Source organism: Chrysochloris asiatica, unplaced genomic scaffold (genome assembly GCF_000296735.1).
Source record: "Chrysochloris asiatica unplaced genomic scaffold, ChrAsi1.0 scaffold00220, whole genome shotgun sequence".
Classification (NCBI taxonomy): domain Eukaryota; kingdom Metazoa; phylum Chordata; class Mammalia; order Afrosoricida; family Chrysochloridae; genus Chrysochloris; species Chrysochloris asiatica.
Window position 1 is genome coordinate 4,437,978 of NW_006408738.1, and position 25,551 is coordinate 4,463,528.

Here is a 25,551-nt window from a genome sequence, read left to right on the forward strand (position 1 = left end):
TCTATCTATCTCTATCCATCCATCCATCCATCTAGCTGACATCTATCTATCTCTCTATCCATCTATCTATCTATCTATCTATCTATCTATCTCTCTCTCTCTCTCTCTCTCTATCTATCTATCTGTCTATCTATCTCCATCCATCCCTCCATCTAGCTGACATCTATCTATCTATCTATCTATCTATCTATCTATCTATCTATCTATCTCCATCCATCCATCCATCCATCTAGCTGACATCTATCTATCTCTCTATCTATCTCTCTATCTCTCTATCTAATCATCTAGCTAGCTATCATCTATCTGTCTATCTATCTCTATCCATCCATCCCTCCATCTAGCTGACATCTATCTATCTATCTCTCTCTCTCTCTCTCTATCTATCTCTCTATCTATCTATCTATCTATCTCCATCCATCCATCCATCCATCTAGCTGACATCTATCTATCTATCTCTCTCTCTCTCTCTCTCTCTCTCTCTATCTATCTCTTTCCATCCATCCATCCATCTAGCTGACATCTCTCTCTCTCTCTCTCTATCTATCTATCTATCTCCATCCATCCATCCATCCATCTAGCTATCATCTATCTGTCTATCTATCTATCTCCATCCATCCATCCCTCCATCTAGCTGACATCTATCTGAAACATGGATCTGTATCATTTTATTCATTTTAGTTTCCCTCCTAATAATAGGCAAAACAAGTATATTCTTAAAATATTTTATTGAATCAGAGAGATTTCAGGAACCCCTAGCCTTTGAGGGGCTACATAGTTTCATCATCTATTTTACAGAAGCTTCTCAGAAGCTGTATCACTCACCTGAGTTAGCCCCAGTGGCAATGTCTGCTCAGCACAGCACACGTACGTAGAACACTCAGTAACTGTTTACTGAAAGGATGGCTGATGCTCCAAGTAATTTGCTTTGATACCTTTCCAACATACAGGCAAAGGGTAGCTTAGTGTGGCGACGATGGTCTCAGACTGAGGGCATTCATCAATCTCTAATCCCTGTTAATAATGGATATCAATTGGGTTCATAGTTTCAAATCATAGAAACTGAGTTGGTTGACTTAACCAAAAGAATCTAATTAAAAAATATCAAGAAACCCACAGAATCACCAGAAAGCAATGGAGGTCACAATCTCGGCTTAGCACCCCTAATCATGCCCAGAGCTGGACTGATGATGGCAGCCCCAACCTTTCCCCCAAGATTACCATGGGTGGTGGTTCTGGCTGCTGTCCGATTCCAGGTGCCGCTGGTGCCCCTGGTGCCGCTGGCCCTGCTGCCTCCTCCACCTGGAATCAAGATAGTGCTGAAACCGACACTCACCTTCCCGCTCTCAGAATACAGGTGAGTGCTGTGGCCTGGCCAGCCAGGGGCATATCCTCACACCTGACGTGCAAAAAGAAATATACAACTGTCCCAAAGTGGAGAATCTCCCAAGTCTAAGGAGTTCAGATGTGGGGCGGCCAAAAACCTGACACACAGCCAGCCTATTTGGTTTCCTTGGAACCCTCTCTTCTCTGGACTAACATCCTCTGTTCCTTCATCCCAAATTTATGGAGGTCTCCAGATCCCTTACTACCCTGCTATTAATTTTTGGTATTCATAATGGAAAGCAATCCTACAAATGAAGTTTGACAAGCCTGAGGTACAATGGGATTATTTCTTTCTCTATCAAGACCCCTTACCTTCCATGAATACTTGTTAAGATTTCATTACTCTTCGAGGCAGCCATACTGCATGGATGACTCTTGTCAGCTCGTATTATGCTTGTGGCCAGCTGAATTCCCCAGAGCTTTCCCTAGGGATGGCTGTTTAGCCAAGTCTTCTCAATCATTTACTTACATCATTGACTGACTGAGTATGTGCAAATGGAGCTGAGTAATATAAAACTGCATTTGTAATACGCCGACTATTTGGTTGACACCCTTACATGCTGTAGACATTTTACTTGGCTACTTTAACCAGAAATTGAAAACTGGTGATCTGTGGCCCAATTTGGCCACACAGTCTTATGTTTGGCTAATATGGCACTTAAAAAAAAAAATGAGTTGATTTCCAACTGCTGAATGTTAAGACATTTCATGTGAAAACCAGAACTTCCAAGGTCTTTTGAAAAATAGACGGTCTGCTAATACTGGGTCCACATTTCCTTAAGGTGATCAAGGACTGGATTTTGCTGATTAACAGCTGTTCCTCTTAGAAAGGCAGGCGGATCACAGTGCCCAACACGATGTTACTGTAGGCTAGCTCTGTTGCCTTCATTGATTTCATCTGCCCTGGTGGCATAGTGGGTTAAGCATTGGGCTGCTTGGGTCAGAGGCTCAACTGCAAGGCCAGAGGTTCAAACCCACCAGCCACTCCTTTATGGTCTGCATCCGTAAAGATTGACAGTTTCAGAAACCCCAAAGAGGGGTTCTGCTGTGTCCTGTAGGTTACTACGCATCAGAAGCCACTCAACGGCAGTGGGCTTGATTTGTTTTCTGGCCCAGACTCGGTATGCGGTTTGGTTTGCGTCCTGACATCTACACTTTGAGAGTTAGCTAAAGTAGGGCTTAAAGAAATACAGTGAAGGTGGAGAAAGTCTGGATAAGTTGGGGTTCAGTGACCCTGTGTTTGCTCCAAAGAGCATCCTCTTGTTTTGCCTGTTGTGTTGTTAAGTACCATCGAGTCGGTTCCGACCCATAGCGACCCTGAATAGGGTTTCTGAGGAGCAGCTGGTGACCTTGAACCGCCAACCTTGCAGTTCAAAAGGCTTTGCAGTCTGGCGCATTAACCCACAGCACCACACCAGGACTCCCTTGTTTTGCCTAGGGTGTGCAAAAAAAAAATAGGGAACCTGAAGGCAAAGATGTGGTTCTGGCCCTGACTTGACTATCCTACCTCGCATGCTTTCTTTGCTGGGAATTCTCTCTTCTTCTGCTATGTGGGGAGCACTGGTGGCACGGTCATTAAGCACTCGACTGCTAACCAAAAGATCAGTGGTTCTAACCCACTGGCCACTCTGTGGAAGAAAAATGGGGTGGTGTGATTCTGTAAAGATTACGGCCTTAGGAAGCTGGGGGCACACTGTGAATCCGACATGACTCAGGGGTGGTGCCTTTGGGGGTTTTGTTTGCCTTTTGTTTGGGTCCTTCTAGGCTATTCCTGAGGGTGCTGCTAGGTTCCAGATGACCCTCCTCCAGCGGTTACCTCATATGGGTCCAGAGTGCACATCAGTTCCAAACTAAATGATAGGGGCATAAAACTTGGAGCAAGTGACAACATCCCAGCTAAGTCTCTCCTCTGTGACTAAAGCTGTTGAATGAGATGCTCATGGATCTTTGACAATGTTTCCTGCCACATGGCTTAGAGAAGCAGAGGATAAAGTCGTTCTGTAGGGAAGAATGGAGAACAAGATATACTGGGAATCCCGAGTGCACCAACCTCATCCTGGGCTTCTGTGGGACTCCTCTTACTCTCTCTTTAAAATGTTTTATGGTGAATTATGTGATAGTTTACATGGGAGAACATTAGCTTTACATTCATTCTATGGTTACAATCCCCTCCATGCATCATCAACCAACCAAAGGGTATACCCTGCAAGCCTGCCCCTCAGTCCTCAGCACACAGCCCCTCGCCCTCTCTGGATCTCAAGTCCCCAGCTGCTCCATCTCTTCACGCCATCATCTCTGCCTCCATCTCTGGCATCACTGTTTCTCTGGGTAGGGTCCCGCTCTCCGCTCTTCTCCCTTGATGGTCCCAGGGACTTCCACTCCTGGTCTGCAAAGTCAGTCACTCCCCTCCTTTTGCTACAAGACGTCTGCCTTTACTTTCCAACCCTCACAGTCAGTCCTGATAGTAATTATTCCTCCCCTTACTCTTACAATACTCTAATAGTCTTCCTCCTACAGAATCGAGCTAGACTTGGTTTCTGTTGCTTGTGACTGGAAGCACCGAGAACATTTAACACAGGTAACCCCTGTTTTGACTCTCCTTTATCAGCATCACCTGCTTTTGGATCAAGCATTCTGGGAACATTTCTAAGTGGTTCCTGCTGGACTGTGAATGTGGTTCTGTGCATTTTCTCTGGATCTTGTGGTAATTTGTGTTCAGTTTCCAGGATGCCAGGCAGCTCAGGAATGCCCTCCAGCTGACACCTTTGCCAGACCTGATGTGAATAACATATAAAAATCCACACTATTGAGTTATATCCACAAGGCAGGTCTGGAAAGGCAACTGCTTTCATTAGAAGCAGTTTCCAAAGATTGGTAACCTAATATGAACTCAGGAAACCCGGGACTGAGGTAATAAGCTATGGGTTCAAATGACCACTAGGTTGGGACTTTCTTTGATGTATTTAACATATATTTATTGAACTTATAATATGGGATGAACTGAGTTCAGTGGGTTTATCTTTGGGCTGCTAACCCCAAAGTTGGTGGTTCAAACCTCCCAGGCCCTCCCAGGAGAAAAATCGAATAGTCTGTTTTTGTGAAGATCCACAACTAGAGAAACCGGAAGAAGCACATCTACTTTATCTTGTAGGGCCACTAAGAGTCAGAACTGGCCTGCTGGCAGTGAGGGGGAGGGAGTGCTCGGCACTGTTTTCAGCACTGGGATATTAAAGTGGAAAGATGTGTCGGTTACATGGTGCTTCAATTCTGGCAGAATGTGGTCATTCCCACATTTTCTGCTCTGGGGATGCAAAAATGAACACATTTCGGCCCCAACTATTTCAAACATTTGAACTTTGCCTTCCTTATTTGTAAAATGTAGTTTAAACGAATTACAGAGCTGTTTACAAACCTCAAACCCACTGTCATGGAGTTCATTCTGACCCAAGACCCCTTTATAGGTTTCCAATTGTCAACGGTCCTTGTGTGGGTTCCATTCATAGCAACTCTGTAGGTGACCAGAAGTAGCTGGGTTTGAATCACAGAACTTGAGCAGTTAAGTGCTTGTTTCACAGCGCCACACCAGGACCCCACAGTGTTGCTGTCAAGTGCCATCGAGTCGATGCTAACCCATAGTGACCCTGTATAGGGTTTCCGAGGAGCAGCTGGTGAGCTTGAACCACTGACCTTGCAGTTCAAACGGCTTTGCAGTCTGACAGCATTACTCCACAGTGCCACACCAGGACTTCCGGTGTTGTCTGTTGTGGTGATGTGCTGTGGAGTCGGTTCCAACTCATAGCGACCCTGTACAGGGTTTCCGAGGCTGTAAATCACTATGTTTAGGTGATTAAAAAACAAAACAAAACATTGCTTCATAAGCACATTCTTGCTTTTTGGTGGTGTTTGTTGTTAAGCACCATGGAGTCTGTTGTAGCTTATTACGACGTAGCTTATTACGACCTACGACCCCTAGTGTATGGGGTTTCCGGAAGCTTTTAGATCTTTTAAAACCTCATCTTTCACTCTCAGAGTGACTGGAGGGCTTGGTGCCCTCGACTTTATCGTTCGCATTCCAACGTTGATCCTATGGAGCTCCCTTCTTGATACTTAAGTCTCACCAGATATTACAAACTCCCTGAAAAACCCAAAAAAGTTACACTTACCCTCACAAACCACCTACCAGGTTGACCCTCCTAGGAGTAGGAGAGTCCTGAATAGCTCATGAATACAGCTCTGGTAGCGCAGTTGTTGTTGTTGTTAAGTGCCATCGAGTCGGTTCCGACCCATAGCGACCCTGGACAGGGTTTCCGAGGCTGTAAATCTTTACGGGAGTAGAAAACCTCATCTTTCTCCCGCAGAACAGCTGGTAGTTTCGAACTGCTGACTTTGCGGTTCGCAGCCCGATTCGTAACCACTACTGCGCTACCGGAGCTCCTTCTGGTAGCGCAGTACAGTAGTGGTTACGAATAGGGCTGCTAATCTCACTGTTGGCAGTTCGAAACTACCAGCTGTTCCGCGGGAGGAAGATGAGGTCTTTTGCTCCCGTAAAGATTTACAAGCTCAGAAACCCTGTGCAGGGTCGCTATGAGTCGGAACTGACTCCAAGGCACATAACCACAACAATAAACAATAACCCTAAAAAAAGACTGTCAAATGCGCCTTTGCTTTGGCCTGGGATGTGGCGCGTAGGCAATCAGAAAATGACCACGAGGGGGCAGCGCACTGCAGGAAATCTCTTCAACCACCCTTGGCTGCAAACCGCCCAAACTTCCCTGCTTCCCGAGTTCCTACGGTACGTATTTCCGTTGCTCTGACGCTCTCAGAAGCCTGGGGTTGGTAAGGAGAGCGCGAATTTCCCGTCCTCTGCGTTTCCTGAAGAAAAATCGGAGAGGGGTTAAAGAAGACACTGCGCTGCGGAGCACAGAGAGGGCGCTGGAGACCCTCGCCACTGCGCCCCGTGTCCTGTCTGGTTGGCAGCGGGCGATTCCTTCGGGACGGCTGGGGAGGGTTGGCCCCCGGGCGCCGACGGCTGCGCCGCCCCCGCGAACTAGAGGCGCCTTTCCCTTCCTGCTTCGTCTGGCGGCGCTCCGCAAACATCCCGCATCTCCGGGCTGTGGTTTCTGCACGCCGGGTAGAAAGGGGACCGGATTCGGAAAGCTTCGGGGAGTCGTCGGGGGGAACGTTTCCCTAACATGGCGTGTGCCCCCCCATCTGCTCTCTGACGTTGGCAAGGAAGGAAATCCAAGAACGTAGCCAAAACTTTCCTTCGTGGCCACACTGGGAGACTTGACAGAGACCCGGTGAACACTGTAGAAGACACTAGGGCCCCAAAGGGAGAAAAGGGCAGGGAGGAAGCCATCCGAGCTGGTGTCCATCATTTCCGAAGACCCCTGGAGGATTACCTAAGGGACACGGCCAATCGCGGGGTGCAGCCGAGACCTGGGGAGTTCCAGCGGGACGCAAGGAGCCCCTTCTCCGCCCCCGGTGTCCCGGGCCTCCGGCAGTGACCGTGACCTCCGCGCCGCCCTGCAGTGCCGCGGTTCAGCGCACTGGCTCTCGGCAGAGGAAGAGGAAGGGTCGGCTGAAGCCAGCGAGGGCAGCGGCTGGAGGGCAGGGACTCGGGCGCATGGAGGCGCCGCGGGGGCGGTGCGGTTCGCCAGCGCCTCCGAGGAGCGTTCCCCTGGGACCCGGCAGGCCGCTCTCCGCACTTCCTGCCGCGGGGCTTCAGGCAGTGGGCAGCGGCTCTGAGTCAGGAACCCGCTGAGAGTCCTGCCTGGCGGACTCATCGGCCACCAGCACCGGTGCCGGCGCGCGAGGCGGGACAGGTGTCTCCGGCAGCCCCGGGGGGCGCTCGGCTTAGAAGGACAGCTGTGGGCTCAGGCTTGGGCGGGAGTTTGCGCGCAACGGAGTAGAACTCTGGATCGGAGCGAAGCCAGCCATTCCGTGCGCAGCTTTCCACCGCCGCTGGAGCCTTGGGTCCCCAGCTCCGTGGGAAGATAGCAGAACTCCTTTGCTTCGCTGCAGCCGCCGCCCTTCTGGCACTCACCCCCCTCGGCCCCGCTGGCCTCTGCCGTGGGTGAATGAAGTTGAGGCGGAGCCCAGCGTTTCGGCGGCGATCTGAGCCGCTGCCCTGATGCCTGCTGCCCGCGGCAGGCCTTGCTCCGGCCCCAGGACCTAGGACAGCTGAGCGCGCGGCCGCCGGCGGCGGCGCCTTCTCCATGCTTCTCGGAGCCTCTTGGCTGTGCGCTTCCAAGGCGGCCGCCGCTGCTGCGCAGAGCGAGGGTGACGACGAGAGGCCGGGTGAACGGCGGCGGCGGCGGGCGCCGGCCACGGCCGCGGTGGGCGAGGAGATGGACGAGTCCTCGCTGCTGGACCTGCTGGAGTGCTCTGTGTGCTTGGAGCGCCTGGACACCACCGCCAAAGTGCTGCCCTGTCAGCACACCTTTTGCCGCCGCTGCCTGGAGAACATCGTGTGCTCCCGCCACGAGCTGCGCTGTCCCGAGTGCCGCATCCTGGTGGGCTGCGGTGTGGATGAACTGCCGGCCAACATCTTGCTGGTGCGCCTGCTGGACGGCATCCGCCAGAGGCCCCGTGCGGGCGGCAGCGGCACGGGGAGCGGCAGCAGCAGTAACGGCAGCAGCCCCCCGGCGCGCCCCAGTCCCGGAGCAGCCCCCGCGCTAGGGGGCGGCGGCGGCGGGGCGGCAGGCAGCGCCCCTGGCTCCCCCGTCTTCCTTCCCGTGGAGGCGGCGGCCGGCAGTGCCACCTCCAGTCTGCGGGAGCTGGCCGCTGCCAGCAGGAACGCGCCTTTGGCAAAGGTGGGTTTCTGTCCCTCGGTGCAGAGTCATGGAGGGTGTGAGTGTGTTGGGGGTGTTTGTGAGTATGTGAGTAACAGTGGTGGAGAGCAAGGGAGGTCCCTCATTTACCTTGCTCATCTTTCTCCAACTTCCTTTGGCCCCAGAGACTCGGTGAGGGTTCTTATTGGACACTCTTGGACGTGTTGCCCTCAAACCCATCCTGCACTGCTCGCTCGCTGGAACTTCTTGGTCTCAGTTCCCTTCATCCATCCTCCCGGTCTGGAATTCCTTCTCCCACCACCTGCTACGTCTGGTCCCAGCGCACCTCCCCACCTGTTCATATCCCGCAGACTCAGTGTGTGAGTCTCCTGCGCATGTGGGCACTCTTTCTGCCCCCCTGCTCACACCTGATGGCAGGGCTCTTAAAGTTTGCTCCTTCTTGTCATCCTCTCAAAAACTGCCCTCTTGTCCTGGGCGCCCAGGCTCACCCTCTGAATGCGCGCTTTCTAGTTGGCTCTTTGGCGCGCCTGAGGATGCAGTTCCTTCTAAATGTTTTCTGGCTTCTGATCTGGAAGATCCTGAGACTTCTGCCTCTGTGTGTGTGTGTGTGTGTGTGTGTGTGTTTGGCGAGGGAGGGAGGGAGGGACAGAGGAGAGGGCAGAGTGAAATGTGGGATGCGTTTGGCAACTCCGTTCTAGTGGAAGGAACGGGTTAACCCAGATGCCCCCCCCTCCCCCCAGGAGAGTCTTGCCCATTCCCTTCTAGGGAACTTGGCACCGTCTGCCAGGAGCCTTGCTTCTGTCCTTGGCTGTTTGCAGGACTAGGTTCCCACGTGGGTAGTTAGGATTTCCTTTTGTGCACCTACACTGTGGAGTGTTCACTGCTTTTATTTCACTCAAAGGACTCTTGAGGGCTTTAGTAATTTGCTTTCAAAAGCTTCTTAGAATTTGCCATTACACAATCTTAGCTGCTTTGGGGACCATCATGGGGGTGGGGAGGGGTTTAGCTCATGGGATGCTGGTTTACTCAGCAACAAGTTACCTCTCATTTTGTAATTTCTTTAAATGCACACTAGCCCATTTAAAGGCTAAAAAATAACATATCTTTAATGCATTGGAATTGTCATTTGTTTTAGAAATACAATTTTGTTCTAGTTTTGACCATGTAACGAGTAGATGTGCATTAAGGCATGTATATAAACCTTGGAACACGTATAGTTATGAAATACTGGGAACATTCTAGCCTCTGAATCACTCACCAACGCTACACTCTAAGTGTAAGAATGTAAGCTCTTGGCTGTTTATTTGCAGAGTTTAAATGTCATACTTTGCCAAACGCTGTGTTTTTCTCCCATGGATCAGGAAACAATGACTGTGCTTTCATTTCATTTACTGCGGATGGAGAATTTAGAATTCTTTACTTTGAATTGTGATTAAATACCTAAACTTAGGCGTTCTTGTCATAGCCTTTCAAAGCTTTCCTTCCTCCTCTTAACTGCTTTTATGTAAAGTGTTGTAGTTATCATTGGCAAAATAAGCAGGCTTTTACTCAGAGAATGGTATGACTTTGGGACCATGCTGACCACATACTTACAGGTGTCATCCCAATTCAATGTAAGGGAATTGTGCTTGACCTGCAGCTTGGAAGGTAAATCCTGCAGGAGGGAAGGTCAAAGCCCTGAGCTCCCTCCTGGAATTCTGTGGCCTTTGCAGCATTCCTTAGGACTGTTGATGGCATTGAAGCTTGTAACTGTTTGTAATACACATAGTAATAGGGAGCTAGGTTTTTTGTTCATGAGATCTGGGAACACTGGTTGACTTTCTTTATGGGGACATGCAGTAATTGGACTATCTACTACTGCTCTGTAAGGAGCTTTTAGAATATTTTAGAAAAATTTTTATATGTATGTTAGAATATTTTCTTGTGTCCTTCCTTTCTTCCTCCCCACTTAATTAATTATGACTTTCAGTTCTTTCTACAGATGCATCTTAAAGACAATAGATTTGGGTTCTAGAAAGAGTATGAATCTTACACATGCTGCTTTGAAGAGAAAAAGCGTGATGGGGGTGGGGATCCAAATGCTTTCTAGAGGTTCATCCACAGCTTTTTAATAGTCAGCGGAAGTCTTCTTGATCAATGAGAAGTCTGCATGTTATCTTCAGACCTCTACTCTAGGTCATGGCATTTTGGTTTCTAATGCGTCTTTATTTCACGGGACAGGGTTGTTGTTATTAAGTGCCGTTGAGTCAGTACTGACTCATAGTAACCCTGTATAGGGTTTCCAAGGAGCGGCTGGTGAGCTTGAACTGCTGACCTTACGGTGCAAAGTGACCTTGCGGTCCAGCGCATTAACTCACAGTACCACACTAAGACTCGGGGGAGGAGGGAAAGGACTGTAGTTGATTCATTGCTATTTGAGCTGGTGCTGATAAGTGTTCCTCTGCTTCATAAGGTTTCCAGGGACTGAGTGTATTCAGAAGTAGTCCGTCTCACCTTCTTCCTACTTTGTCTTTGTCTGAAAGCTCAGCTGAAACCTGTCCACTGTGGGTGACCCTGCTGGTATTTAAAATACCTATAGCATAGCTTCCAGAATCACAGCAACACACGAGCCACTGTAGTACAACAAACTGACAGACGAGTGGTGGATACACACAGAGTCAGTATACCAAAAAGAAATGGTTGATGTTCAACCATTTTAAGAGGCAGCATTTGATCGAGAGCCAATGATCCTGAAGAAAAGAAGTCCAACGTGCGTTGAAGTCATTGGCAAAGAACAAGGCACCAGGAATAAATGGGGTACAATTGAAATCTTTCAACAAACTGATGCAGAACTGCAGGCACTCATCTCTGCCGAGAAATTTGGAAAACAATTACCTGGCCATCAGACTAGAAGAGATTCATATTTGTGTCCATTCCAAAGAGAGGTGACCCAGTGAAATATGGAAATCATTGGACAATATCATTGATATCCTATGCGAGTAAAGTTTTACTAAAGGTAATCCAAAAACATCTGCAGTCATACAGTAGCAGAAAACTTCCAGAGGGCCAAGCCAGTTTCAGAAGAGGACTTGGAACGAGTGATATAATTTCTGACGTCAGTTGGATCTTGGCTAAAAGTAGAGAATGCCAGAAAGATGTTTACCTGTGCTTTATTAACTATGCAAAGGCTTTCCATTGTGTGGATCATGACAAGCTATGGAAAACATTGCAAAGTATAAGTTTTCGGAACACTTAATTGTGCTCATGAGGAACCTGTACATAGACCAAGAGGCAGTTGTGTAAACAGAACAAGGGAACACCGAATGGTTTAAAATCAAGAAAGGTGTGTGCCAGGGCTCTATTCTTTCACCATACTTATTCAACCTGTATGCTGAGCAAATAATCCCAGAAGCTGGGTTCTATGAAGAAAATTGTGATTTGAGGAAGACTCATTAACAACCTGTGATATGCAGATGATACAACTTTGCTTGCTGAAAGTGAAGAGGACTTATAGTACTTACTGATGAAGATCAAAGACCAAAGCCTTTGGCATGGTTTGCATCTCAATGTAAAGAAAAAAAATCCTCATCACTGGACCAATAAATAACATCCCATAGAAATGGATGGAAGTTGTCGAAGACTGCATTTTGCTTGGATCAATCATCAACACTCAAGGAAGGAGCATTCAAGAAATCATTGTATTAGGCAAATCTGCTGCACAAGACCTCTTTAAAGTGTTGAAGAGCAAAGATGTCAGCTTAGCGTAAGGACTAAGGTGCACCGGACTCAAGCCCTGGTATTTTCAATAACCTCATATGCATGCAAAAGCCTCATACGGAAGACAGTAAAAGAATTGATGTTTTTGAGCTATGGTGTTGGAGGAGAATGTTGAAAGTGTCATGGGCTGCCAAAAGAACCAACAGATCTGTGTTGGAAGAAGTGCAGCCAGAATCCTCCTTGGAGGCCAGGATGGCCAGACTTCGTCTCTCATACTTTGTACATATTGTCAGGAGGGACCAGTCACTGGAGAAGGATATCATGTTTGGTAAGGTGGAGGGTCAGAGAAAAGGCGGAAGACCCCCAACGAGATGGATTGCCACAATGGTGGCAGCAATGGGCTCAGACCTAGTAATTAATGACTGTGAGGTTGGCCCAGGAGCAGGCAGTGTTTCATTCTGTTGTACATAGGGTCACTATGAGTCAGTACCTACTCGATGGCACCTAACAACAACAACAGTATTTGAGCTGAGAGTTCTGGTCTGGACTGGCCTGCTAACCACAAGGTCAGCAGTTCAAGCCCACCGAAATCCTGTATAGGTTTGTTATGAGTTGGAACTGACAGAATGACATTTAACGACAACAACAATTTGATCTGACAAGTACTTTTACGCAGGCTTTACGTGCTGTATGTACTGGGATTGTTTTTTTCCTGTAGCAGCGCTGAATGTTGATGCACGATTTTAATAAATGAGCATTCTTGTCATCATTCGGTAAATATCATCTGTGACTGAGTGTCAGACTCGCTTGAATATAAGATAGTACCGTACTTTCCCAATAAGAAACTCCCCACACCTTCTCTTGGGCCAGTTTGCGTGTGTCAACTTTTAAAGTATGTAGATAAGGAAACAACTTTTTGGAGTGTTTCCTTGGTTAATTTACTGACACTTCAGGCACTGGGAATGCACTTACATTTGGACTGCGTCTTGGGGAAAATGTGTTACTCTCTTTTTGTGTCCACTTGCCTTTCATGAAACATGTTTTCTCCACCTCGTCATCTGCATCATTTTCAGCGGGTGTTTGGTTCTCATCAGAGCTCCTTGGATCAGCCCGACCTGGTTGGCAGAACTTCTTGGCTTTAGTTTCACCTGAGTCATTTGTGATAAGATTTTTTTTTTTTTTGCATTAGTTAATCATTGGTTAATGATTCTGCCCGTGGTAATTTTATACAAAGTTACAGTTACTCCGTACCCAATGTTGTACCACTGCCTTTTCATTTTCCCTGTTGGCAAATATTTGTCATGTGTGGAATCTTAGAGGTCTTTAAAAAGCCCTGTTTTAAAAGTAACTTGCAACAGCAGTGATTATGAAGTTGGACTTTAAGGATGCTAAGTGAGCACTAAATTTTGTAGCCTGATGGTTTTTGTTTTTACAGTTTTACAAGGAAACCCCTTTAACACCCCCCAAAACAAGCATTGACCAACACGTTTCATAGCACGGTGTCTTTCTAAAAGGGTTTCTGGTTTCAAATTGAGTCATTTAAAAACTGTTCTTTTTTAATATGAGAGCTTTAAGAAGGACTTAGATATAAGCCAATAGACACTTTTTTGAATAAAATGATTTACCTTATATTTAGGGGTTTCAAGACTGTGACCATAGGGAAGCCCCTTGCGAGAGTTCCTTCTGAAGTGTCTCTGGGTGGGTTCAAACCACCAACTCTGTGGTTAGAGTACTTAGAGGTTTGTGCCTCCCGGGACTCTATATTGGAGTGTAAGCCATATTTATTGTCTGTCTACTGTGGTACTGTGCCTGGTATCATTGTAGGTGAACGAGACAGAAAGAGCTCTTGTTTTACACAAGGGGTTGGAATCCCTTCTGATTTTTGTAGAGCTTGTTGAAAATCCAGAGCTCTATGAAGTTCAAGAGGAAGGCCTCTTTTTCACAAATTAAAGAACTATCGAAAGCTTGAGCGATACCTTTGATGATACAAACCTTTGGTCTTACAACCTAATCAGTTTGTAATGTGTATCTTCAAGTACTGTGCGATTTGCTGAAAATGAATCCATTTGAAATCTCTTCTGTATCTCTCAGCCAGCGTGACTGGGATCTAGGAAAGGGAAAAGTCAAATAAATTAGGGACCCGTTAAGTGTTAGGCTGCTAGCTGAAAGGTTGATGGCTTTACCCTGCCAGTGGCAGCGGTTCCCTGGGAGAATGATGGGCTGTCTGCTTCTGTAAAGACTCAACGCTTTCTGAACCCTAGGAAGCTGTTCTCTCTGTTCTATAGGGTTGCTTTGGATTGGGATTGACTTGATGGCGCTGGATTTGCTAATTGTTTTATATGAAATATTTTCTCTTTTAAACACACATACATGTGCTCATTTGTCATTTTCTTATGTAAGGGTAAGGACTTTTCTTTGCATTTATGTCTACTGGTTGGCATGACAAATTGTCTTTCTAACTTAAACCGCCATCATGATTTATGATGTATTTGTTTCTTTTAAATGAATGACAACTAAGATTCTTCCAAAGAATTCTGAGTGGAGCATCATTATAGACTTAAATAATTAACTCCCCACCCCCGGCCCCAATGATTTCATGGAGTCCTAGTGTGGCTTTGTAGAGAAGCACTGGATTGCAATCCCAAAGGTTGATGGTTCAAACCCACCAGCTGCTCGTCAGAAACCCAGGTCACCATGAGTCTGACGTGACTCAGTGGTGCTTAACAGCAATAATATTTTAATATATTCTTGTTCACACTTAGTTCAACAACTTTAAAACAACCTGACTTTATTGAGTCTTTCCTAAGCAGGAAAGGAACAACAGTTTTTTGTATACTATTTAATTAAATCATTAATTATCATTATACATATAATTTGCATGGGTGCACTGCAGTTCCATACAATAACCACAAGGTCAGCAGTTTGAGCCCACTGGCCGATCCATGGGAGAAAGATGAAACTTTCAGTGGAAACCCTACACAGGGTCGCTATGAGTCAGAAGTGACTCAATGGTACTTAACAACAACAACAACAACATACAACTTACATCAACATGATTGGGAATAAAGAGGACTAGTTCCTAGTTATCAGAGGCTTTACCAGGCCGGTGTGGATACATGATAGACAGCGTTTGACCAGCCTTGAACCTTCAGGGTGTGAGGTGTGTGTGACTATTTTACAGAGGCAGGAGGAGGCCACCTTAGAGAGTGCCGGAAGTATCTGGAAGCCAATTAATGTGCTCTTGACTTGTTGACGGTTGGGCAGTTCGTGCCTGAGATTTGGTACTCAACCAGTACTGAGTGCAGCCTTGGTCACTTTGCCATAGATTGCCTCATGGCGAGTTCACGGTCAGTCTGGGAACTGAGCAATGTAACTGCTCCTCGCAGACCCAGAGAGATGGACACATGGGCAGAGTCAGAGAGCGAGGAAGTGACCAAGTCAGGGTCTGCCCCCCTGCCCTTTCAGTTCTGCTTGATGATGTTGTGGAGACTTTGCTGTTCCTGTTGGATCTTGAATGTGATATGGTCACCACAGAGAGATACCCAGAGCCTGGTGGGTCTGACTAAACAGAAAACAGACAGCTCTGTTGTTTAGTTGGTTTGTGGTAACCAGGCTCTGAGTGGCAAATGAGTCACAGCAAGTCCTCTTGAGTGACTCTGTTTACAGAGGACCTCTTGGAAGTAGACACAGGGCCTCTGCGACGTCCAGTAACATTGCCTTTCAGTTTGTAGCCAGTTCACAAGTAATCTAAACATATCAAGATTGAGTCCCTACTGTGTCCCAAAGGAGTCCTGGGAGTGTAGTGAGTTACAAATTGGGCTGCTAACTGCAAGGTCAGCCGTTTGAATCTACCAGTCACCCTGTGGGAGAAAGATGAGGCTTTGTGATCCCGTAAAGACTTCCAGCCTTAGAAACCCTATGCAGGGTCACTGTGAGTCAGAACCGACTCCACGGCGCACAACCACTGCTGCTTGTCCCAAGCATTCAGGCAAGTGACTGAAGCGTTCCTCATTTATCCCTTACCACAGTTTAGTGAGGTAGAGAGCTAACATCCGTGCAAATGGAGACTCCTGGCTTTCCTTGCTCTAGGGCACACACAGTTAGTAGAAAGAACTTTGGACTAACTGGCTAGCAGATTTTGTGATCAGAGGTGACAAGTTCAGTTAACCACAAACTTAGGTCACAACCCTAAGAACCACTGACCCCTTAGAGTCTCTGTGGCCCATAGCCACAATTCACTCTTTGAATTGGTGTCCTGGTATGGTGCTGTGGGTTAATGTGCTGGACTGCAAAATTGGTTTGAACTACAAGGTTGGCGGATCAAGCTCACCAAGCACTCCTTGGAAACCCTACACGGGGTCGCTATGGGTCAGAACCAACTCAGCGTCAGTTAACAACAATCATCTAGTGGATCTGGGCTGTTGATCCTACAGGCAGGTGGCAGGAACTGTGGAGCTGCGGCGTGTGCATGTGAAGAAGAGCGTTGCTGTCTGTTCTCACTTTGATGTTAAGCAGCCGTAAGTTCACTGCCTGTGAGGAAGGAATGACCTCACACATGTGCTGTCAGTGTGCAGTTGGCTCAGTCCCTCTAAGATGGCCAAGCCAGGAGCCCCGTGTGGTACCTGTGTGTGTGCCATAGTGGTTTCACAGCTATGCCCTTTCAGAAGTAGGTAACTAGGTCTTTTCTCCAATACTCCTAGGTATACTGAAACCTCCGGCCTTTCATTTAGCAGTCCTGGTCATTAACTGGAATGCCCGCTTGGTCTCTAGACAGCCACGCTGGTTCCATCTCTGCTGTGCCACTGTATACCCCGCTTCCTCAGTATTACCCACTTGGTTTCATGTTAGATGCTGGGGGTCCAGGCGTACCTTCCCGTGGCGATGCCCCAAAGCAGAGAAAGCAGGGTTTCTTCCTGTTGTTTTCTCCAGGTCAGTGAACCGTCCCTCTCTGGTCACCCTCCCATTACATTGGCCTGTGACATCTCACATACTTGTACCCCAACCATGTCAGCTTGCCACAGGATGCAGATTGGCTTCCCCTCCTGACCTGAAGTCCCATACTCCTGCATTGAAGCTCATTTTCTAAAGACAGGGTGGACCTCTGAGCACAGTGGGGTCTTGTGAGGGAACCAGGGGAGAGGCTGGGGACTGAGTGTCAAGTGCGGTACCAGAATACAGACAGGTATGTTGTAAAGTACCAGCGAATCGGTTCCAACCCATATCGTACCCAAGGAGCGACTGGTGAGTTTGAACTTCTGACCTTGCGGTTCAAAGCAACCATGCAGTCCAGAGCATTAACCCACAGCACCACACCAGGACTGTGGGTTCTAATCGTGGCTTTCTCACTTTTTGACCCTGTGCTACGGGCAAAACAGTCACACTTCTTTGAGACTTTGTGTGAGTGAGTGTACTTTATTGGATAAATGATGAGCATGCAGTGACTTACATACTTACTCACTACTTCAATGCATGCTCCTGATGCAAAATCCCCAAGTCTCTTATCACTGACGGGGCACCCGTGACAGGACCCACTGTACCGGTCATGGATTCATTGCATATGCCACATGAAGTGAGGGGTGTGTGTATGCGAGTGTGTATGTGTGTGCTTACACCCGTGCTTTGTCTTGACATTCAGAGTGTCCCTGTGACACATCGCTGTGAGCTGCTATTCAATCAGCCCCTGACTCATGGTGGCCTGCTGCACAGTGGATCGAGACACTGCCCAGTCCTGTCTCATCCTTGTGGTCAGTGTGGATCGGACCCTTGTGATCGGCTGCATTTCAGTGGATTTCCAGGCCTTTCTTCCTAGGGTCTTCCTAGGGTAGGGATATACATTTGTGGTTGGGTGCCGTCGATTCGGCCCCAACTCACAGTAACCGTATGCACAACAGGACAAAACACCGCCTGGTCCTGCACTAACCTCACAATCATTGCTACACTTGAGCCCATTATTGCTGTCACTGTGCCAATCCATCTCATTGGGGACCTCCCTCTTTCTCTCCAACCTTCACTTTACCAAGCATGATGTCCTTCTCCAGGGACTGGTCTCTTCTGACAATATGTCTGTTGTATGAGAGACGAAGGTAGGCCATCCTGGCCTCCAAGGAGCACTCTGGCTGCACTTCTTCCAACACAGATCTCTTTGGTCTTTTGGCAGCCCATGGCACCTTCAGTATTCTTTCCAACACAATAACTCAGACACGTCAATTCTTCTACGGTCTTCTTTCCTCACTATCCAGGTGATATACGTAGTGACTGGGTGATTAAAAATGAGTGGACAGCTAAACCGAGTGGTCGATTATATCTGTTTGTTTCAACTTTCAAATTACTCCAAAGTGGTATTTTTGCTATCAGACACAATATGTGTAATCCATACAAGGCTCATTAAAATTATATTTAAAAAAATTCTAAACAATAATTTGCTTTAAAACAGGTAGAAGGGGAGAATATTCCTTCTCAATTGCTGACATAGCTGTTGGCAGACTTTCCTGAAAACTACGTTAACCTGAACCACGCGGTGGCTTGTCTACAACTGCCTGGCATTAACCTATTCCTGATGCCGTTGAGCTGAGCGGAATTATAGCCAATTGTTTCATTGTTCCAGCGTTTGAGGGCCCCAAATGCTTGCAGAAGCTGACAAAATTGAATCTTAATTATACAGTTATTCCAGATGTGTCTCTTAATGCAATGTGTATTTCATCTCTTGCTCTTTTTTTTCAGTTAACACTGTCCCCTTAGAAGTCCATCTTTGAAATAAAGTGCGAGCAGAACTTTGGTTTGGGGACATATTCTGTCTGGTACCACTTGAAGACGGTGAGGTCAATCTTTATCAGACTGGGAGATTTGGGGATTTGATGGATTTGAGGTGCACGCTTGATCTGTACCCTATTGGGATTTTAATGAGTCTTATAAGCCTAGGATATCAGGATGCAGTGTTGGTAGTGGTGAATGGTGTAAAGCGCACACCAACACAGCAGGATGGGGGATTCCCTGTTCCCTCCCGTCTAACCTCCTGTTGAGGTTGAGTGAAATTAGAAGGAATGCGGTGGATAAAGTCCTAGCACCATCTGAATTCTACCCACCAGTTGTTGCTTTGCTCTTTACGCTGGGATTTGGCTCGCCATGGTTTATGAATATTTAGTGGCGTAGTAGTCCTCTGGGAGTCCTGGATGTGTCTGAGAGTTGGTGGTTTCATTGGGTATTTCTCTCCTCTGCCACATGGGTTGACATTGCTACCTGATAGGATGGCTGTCTGCAGACATGACGATATAATGATACTTGCATTTCTGCTTAATGGGATGTGTGTGTGGTGCTTTTGTGAATTGACGTGAGTGTAAGTACTTTACGGTTAGCCGTAGGAGTCAGGTGACAGGAGTGCTGAGAGAACGGAAACCATGCAGATGTCAGTGGACTGGAACCGAGGGCGCTGAGACAGGGGCCAAAGGGGAAATCTCAAACAGTGTTCAAAAGACAAAGGGCCCCCAGGAAAAAAGCCGGGGTTCACAGTGATACAGACATGTATATACACTGTTGTTGTTGTTGAGTGCTGTTGAGTCGGTTCCTACCCATAGCGACCCTGTGTCGGGTTTCCAAGGAGCAGCTGGTGAGCTTGAAGTGCTGACTTTGTGGTTCAAATGACTTTGCAGTCCAGAGCATGAACCCACAGCACCACCCAGGACTCTCTCTCTCTCCATATATATACACACACGCACATACACACAGTGGCTCTAGGACAGGATATTAATGCGTTCTCTTCTGCTCCATTGAATAATCTGAATGCCTACTGTATACCAGAAATCCAGGTGTGGTGTTGTAGGATAAGCACTGTACTGCAAGGTCAGTTTGAACTTCAAGGACGGTCGTTCACACTCACCACCTGATCCTCGGAAACCCTATACAGCGTGGGTAGGGAACCTTTTGTCTGCCAAAGTTTGTAACATCGTTCATGGACCATACAATATTATCAATTTAAAAATTAGCCTACCATATTGAGTCAGACATTTAATTAGCTCACTCCTAATGTGCTGGCTATGAGGAGCTCTGGTAGTGTAGTGGTTACGAGTTGGGCTGCCAACCGCAAGGTCAGCAGTTCAAAACTACCAGTGGATCCGCAGGAGAAAGATGAGGCATTCTGCTCCCATAGAGATTTACAGCCTCGGAAACCCTATGCAGGGTCGCTATGAGTCTGAACCAACTCCACGGCACGTAACTACAACAGTGTGCTGGCTCTAAGGAGTTCTGGTAGTGTAGCAGTTACAAGTCAGGCTGCTAACCTCAGAGTCAGTAGTTAGAAACTATCAGCTGTTCCACGAGAGAAAGATGAGACTTTCTGCTCCTGTAAAGATTTATAGCCTCGGAAACCCTTTCAGGATTACTATGAGTCAGAACCGACTCCACGGCACATCGCCGCCTCCATCCCCCAATGTGATGGCTGAAACTGTGCTTGCCTTAGCAGGGCCAGACCAAATGATTTCATGGGCCTTGTATGGCCTGTGGATCGGACATTGCCCACCCCTGCTATATAGGGTCTCTGTGACTGGGAACAGACAGTGGCACTTAACAACAACAGCTCTGTGACAGGCATACAAAGCACTGGGAATACTTGGGATAGGAATGGTTGTTGTTGTTGTTGTTACGTAGGTTCTGACCCATAGCGACCCTGCACAGGGTTTCCAAGGCTGTAAATCTTTATAGGAGCAGAAAGCCTCATCGTTCTCCTGTGGAACGGCTGACAGTTTCGAACTGCCAGCCTTGAGGTTATCAGCCCGATTCATAACCACTACACTACCAGAGCTCTGGTCTTTATATTATAAAATATAATGCTTTACCTTTAGTCCGGCCTCAGATATACCCATATGTAGCTACATCTTTTTGTTTCGGTTTGTCTTCTGGAATTTCTCATGAGGAACCTTGGCATCAGTGTGATTTTGTCGTTGGTGGTTTCTCAATGAGGATTCACCTCTTACAGTTACTTTTCCCATCCTCGTGGCTTTCCACATGAGCATGCCTCCTCTCTACTCTCTAGATCCTTCTCAGTGGTGTGGAATGAAAGGCGTGGGGGATGTCTCCAGTTTTGGATGCTTTCAATGAAAATCGTTGCTAATTTCTCCATTTTCTCTGTTGCTTGGTCATCCTGGTGGGCACTGGCTTTTCTAGAAGGTGTCTGTTCTTTCTTGGCTTTTGAATGGATGGTTCCTAAGGGCCACTTTCTCTGGAATCAGAAGGCTCTTGCCAAGGTAGCTAGAAACATTGGAGGCCATGGGTAAATAGCAGGTTTTTGAGGTCATCTTTCAGCGCCAATACTACCTTAGGTAAAGATCGATTACATTTGCCAGAGACCGATGACCAGATTATGTTTTATTTGTTGCTGTCTGATGAGTGAAGCGATACTGGGGAGAAAAAAACAGGCAAGGAAGGCTTAGACATATTTCAGTAAATGGTTGGGAGTTAAGTTATGTTGTTAGACATCATTAGTCATAATCAACAATTGCCTTTTTTTTTTTCAAGGGCTAATTGGCTCATTCTCTGTCGTTTTGGCTGCCAATGTGGCCGTTTGATTTGTAGGTTAAAGAGTTCTTTAGACGATTAATGACTTGCTGTGTTCACACATGGAGTTTTACTTGGTGGTGAACAGCTGCACAGGCCCCACAGCTCAGCTGGACGGGCAGGTTTGTCTTCTTCGTGTCCTTTATGTATGGAGCACCTTTGTTCTGATGAAGGCAGAAGGCTTACATATGTATTCTTTTCTCACACAGTAGTCCCTAAAAATATAAAAATCTGTAGGGATCAAATGCTGGCACTTCATATTGTTGTGTGGACACAGTGAAGGCTTGGGGACTGGACTTATCAAAGAAAAGCTTGGTGCGCCACTGGACTTATTAAAGAAAAGGTTGTAATCTAATTGTGAGTACTATTCAGAAGTTAAAGGTCGCATAGAGGGTTATGCATCAGGCTGCTAGCTGCAAGGCCAACAGTTAGATTCCAGCAGTGGCTCTGTGGGAGAAAGATGAGGCTCCCTGCTGTTGTGAAGTTTTACAGCCTCAGAAACCCGTACAGGGTCACTCTGAGTCGGAACTGACTTGACAGCATGCAGCAGCCGGAAGTTAAGGAGTCCACGTGGTGTCGTGGTTGTGTGCTCGACTGCTAACCAAAAGGTCAGAGGTTCAAACCTCCAGCTGCTCCCTGAAGGAAAGATTTGGTAATCTGCTTTTGTAAAGATTACACCTTTGGGAACCCTTAGGGGATGAGTTCTGGTGTGTTCTGTAGATTTGCTATGAGTGGATTTGACTTGAAGGTACAAAACAACAGTTCTGAAATGAGCATATTTTATTGAACTTGGGCTTTTAGAGGGAGTCAACATTTAATGTCGAGCACATCCATTACTGCAGCTCATTCTAGTTCATTCGAGTCTCACCTTTTTGATGAGACTCTCCCCTTTTCCACCTGGCCCCCCAAGACCACAAAGAGTGTACAAAATGGGTGGTTTCTATGCAGTGCTGGAGTTACAGCGCCATCGCTGTGGACATCCCTCAGTGCTGCTTTAGAAGTCTGGCCCAGAGTAAGGGATGCTGGGAACCAATTCAATCCACAAATATTTATTTAGTGACTCCTACTGTGTTCCGGTCAAGATCAGCAGTTCGAAACTACCAGCTGTTCCACAGGAGAAAGGATGAGGCATTCTGCTCCCATAAAGATTTACATCCTCAGAAACCCTGTACAGGGTCACTATGAGTTGGAACTGACTCCACGGCACATAACCACCACCATCACCACCGTGTTCTACTCACTGTGCTAGGTAGGCATATATATTGGTCAGAACTTCAGTAATGAGCCTTGTATTCCTGTGGCACTCATAGAGAATCTCTGGACTGCTAACTGCAAGGCCATCAGTTCAAAACCACCAGCCACCCCAAGGGAGAACTATGAGGCTTTCTTCTCCCATAAAGATTTATAGCCTCAAGAACCCTATACTCGGCAGCAACTCTGAGTCAGAATTGACTCATTGGCAGTGGGTATGAACAAGTAACAGGGGCTCTGGTAGTGCCGTGGCTAAAGCACACAGATGCTTTGAACCCAAAGATCTGTGTTTCAAACCCAGCAGCTACTCCCTGGAAGAAAGATGTGACAATTAGGGTTCTTCAGAGTTACAGCCTTGGGGCCCCTCTGTCATAGGGGTGCTGTTTGGTTTGGGTTTAATATAAGCAAATTATTAATGAAAGTATCATTATATGTTAGACTAAGATGCAAAAACAGGAAGGCAGAACCCAGTGATAAGGCCTCAGAGTGAACCGCCTCAGACATAGACTTATTGTGGATTTCTCAGCTTATTTGCCTAAAGATCTCCTTGTAATTACTGTTTATTGGTACACATTGGATTCCTTAACTCTTTATAATCACACGTCAAATTCTACATAACTTAAAAAGCACACCTTTTATTCCCCTTCACCAGCGTGGTTGGAGTAATTAGAACCAGAGGCATTAGCAGGCCATAATACGTGCAGATTGTCAGCTTGTGGAGAATTAACATCACCTTAACAAAGGTAACCCATGAAGTTAGTGCCAGGAGGTTACTGTTGCCATGGGGAGAGGTGACCTGGACCAGGTGTGAGCATGTGCAGAATTAACATTAGAGGTTGGTGAGTAACCGTGCTCCTGAAGCAGACAGCTCTCCTAAATGTACGATTGTAGCGTGTGGTCACCCACCAATGTGGACTTTTCATTCCTGTTGGACTGAATATGCAGGGATGGAAACTTCCTATGCTAAAATCGGTTTTCTTGATTTAAAAAAACCATAGTTTCCATGGCTTTGGAGAAGGCTAAATACCTATTTTTGGAGTTGTGGTGTGGCACTGTGGGTTAATGCGCTAGACCTTAACACACAAGGTGGGTTTGAACCGCAAGGTTGGGGGTTCAAACTCACCAGCCGTTCCTCGGAAACCCTATACTGAGTCACTATGAGTCGGAATCGACCCAACAACACTTAACAACAACAACATCCGAAATATAATTTTCTTTAATTCCTTTTAGCAAAAGACATATATATGGGGTATAGGGCTAATATCCAGTCTGTGAAGTGTGGTTGACGTCAGTTGTAACATTTCCTCTGTGTCCCCAAACTAATCAATACATCACCTTTAACCATCCAGCCCCCCACACGGGCAATCGGCCTCCAGAGCAGCCCTTTTCCACTTAACGCTTTGATTGCCGTAAATTACTTCATGGGCTTAGAAACACTTGCTTCTCTATCCAGGCCTCCCATAGGTGTCTTCTATGAATGGAAACCAACTTCACAGCACTTAACAACAACAAGACCAGTTACTGCACTGAACTCAGACCCACCAGGCAAGCATGTAACTGAGAGTGGACTTCTTAGACGTGTCAGGAATGAGAAGATACGGCCATTTCTGGTTCCGCGATGGGCTCCTCCGCTCAGTGGTCTGGTACCTGCGCTTGCTGATTTCTGCGTCAGTTACACAGCACTTTTGCTGATAGCGGTATTCACACTGAGATGAACATATAAACCCCAGTATCAGTTAGAGCTGGGGACGGTTCCTGGCTGATGAGGAGCCCCACTATGATTGTGCCCCCCAGAGAGATCACTTAGCAGCTGCTAACCAACTGCCTCCCGGCTTCAGTGTTCCTCGTAAAGTGCCGAGTCATTCTGAACTCATCAGAAGAGGAGGCATGAGTCATTCCTCTTACCTGACTTGCCAGCTCCACCTTCTCTCTTTCCAGGAGTTCTTAGGAATCTCAGGGGATGTCAGGAGGTGCTTCTGAGAGTGCGCCCATTTGCTGGCTCTCTGAGCCACACCCCACCAGATCAACCACTTGAGGGGTCTCTCCAGTCACCGACTATTCTCAGTGGGGAAGCTCATACCTGGTTGTTATTGCTGTTGGGTACCATTACAAGTCGCTTCTAACTTGTAATGAACCATGTGACAGACAAGACCTGTCTCCTAGTGTCAGTAACAGGCAGCACCATTGATGCTGCCAGATGCTGAGCTCGGGTGATGTGCTTTATAGAAGCCTGTCTTCCTGAAGGCCATTGCTGACCTGGGGGATAAGGGGAATCGCTGATGGCCCCTCACCATTGCTTCATGCCCATTCACAATTCACAGTTTATGACATCAACTGTCTGCTCTCCCCGCCAACATGCTTCCACTCACAACTCTCTGAGGAACAACAGCTTCTTTGAAGTGTGATTACGAGAGTACTTCAAAAAGTTCATGGAAAACTGGAAATAAAGGATAATGGGATTTCCCTATGAACGTTTTCATGCCCACTCATACATACCATGAACACTGAAACTCAATAGGACTGTTTGGTTGTTTTCCATGTCTTACAAGTTTTCTGCCTTTGACAGGGTGGAAGATTTTTCTGTCTTTTATTTTCAGTAGAAAAATCCCTGACAAGTTCAGGTTTCACTATACATATTTTTGTTCCTAAAGGATTTACATGAATGTTTGTACATATTCTACCCTAGAATATAAGGAGCTCTGGTAGCGTAGCGGTTATGAAACAGGCTGCAAACTGCAAGGTCAGCAGTTCGAAACTACCAGCTGCTCTGCAGGAGAAAGATGAGGCTTTCTGCTCACATGAAGATTTACAGCCCTGGAGACCCTGTTCAGGGTCGCTATGGGTCGGAACTGACTTGTTGGCACTTCACAACAACAAAACC

General features: G+C 47.0%; 1 protein-coding gene across 1 annotated transcript in view; it reads left to right on the top strand.

Annotated features, from left to right (window-relative positions):
* Positions 1–7,601: 7,601 nt before the first annotated feature.
* SH3RF3 (SH3 domain containing ring finger 3) overlaps positions 7,602–25,551 on the top strand; it is a 660,635-nt gene continuing 642,685 nt past the window's right edge. The window contains exon 1 of the mRNA XM_006873039.1: positions 7,602–8,198. Within this exon, the coding sequence (XP_006873101.1) occupies positions 7,602–8,198 (597 nt within the window). The remainder of the gene's footprint in view (positions 8,199–25,551) is intronic.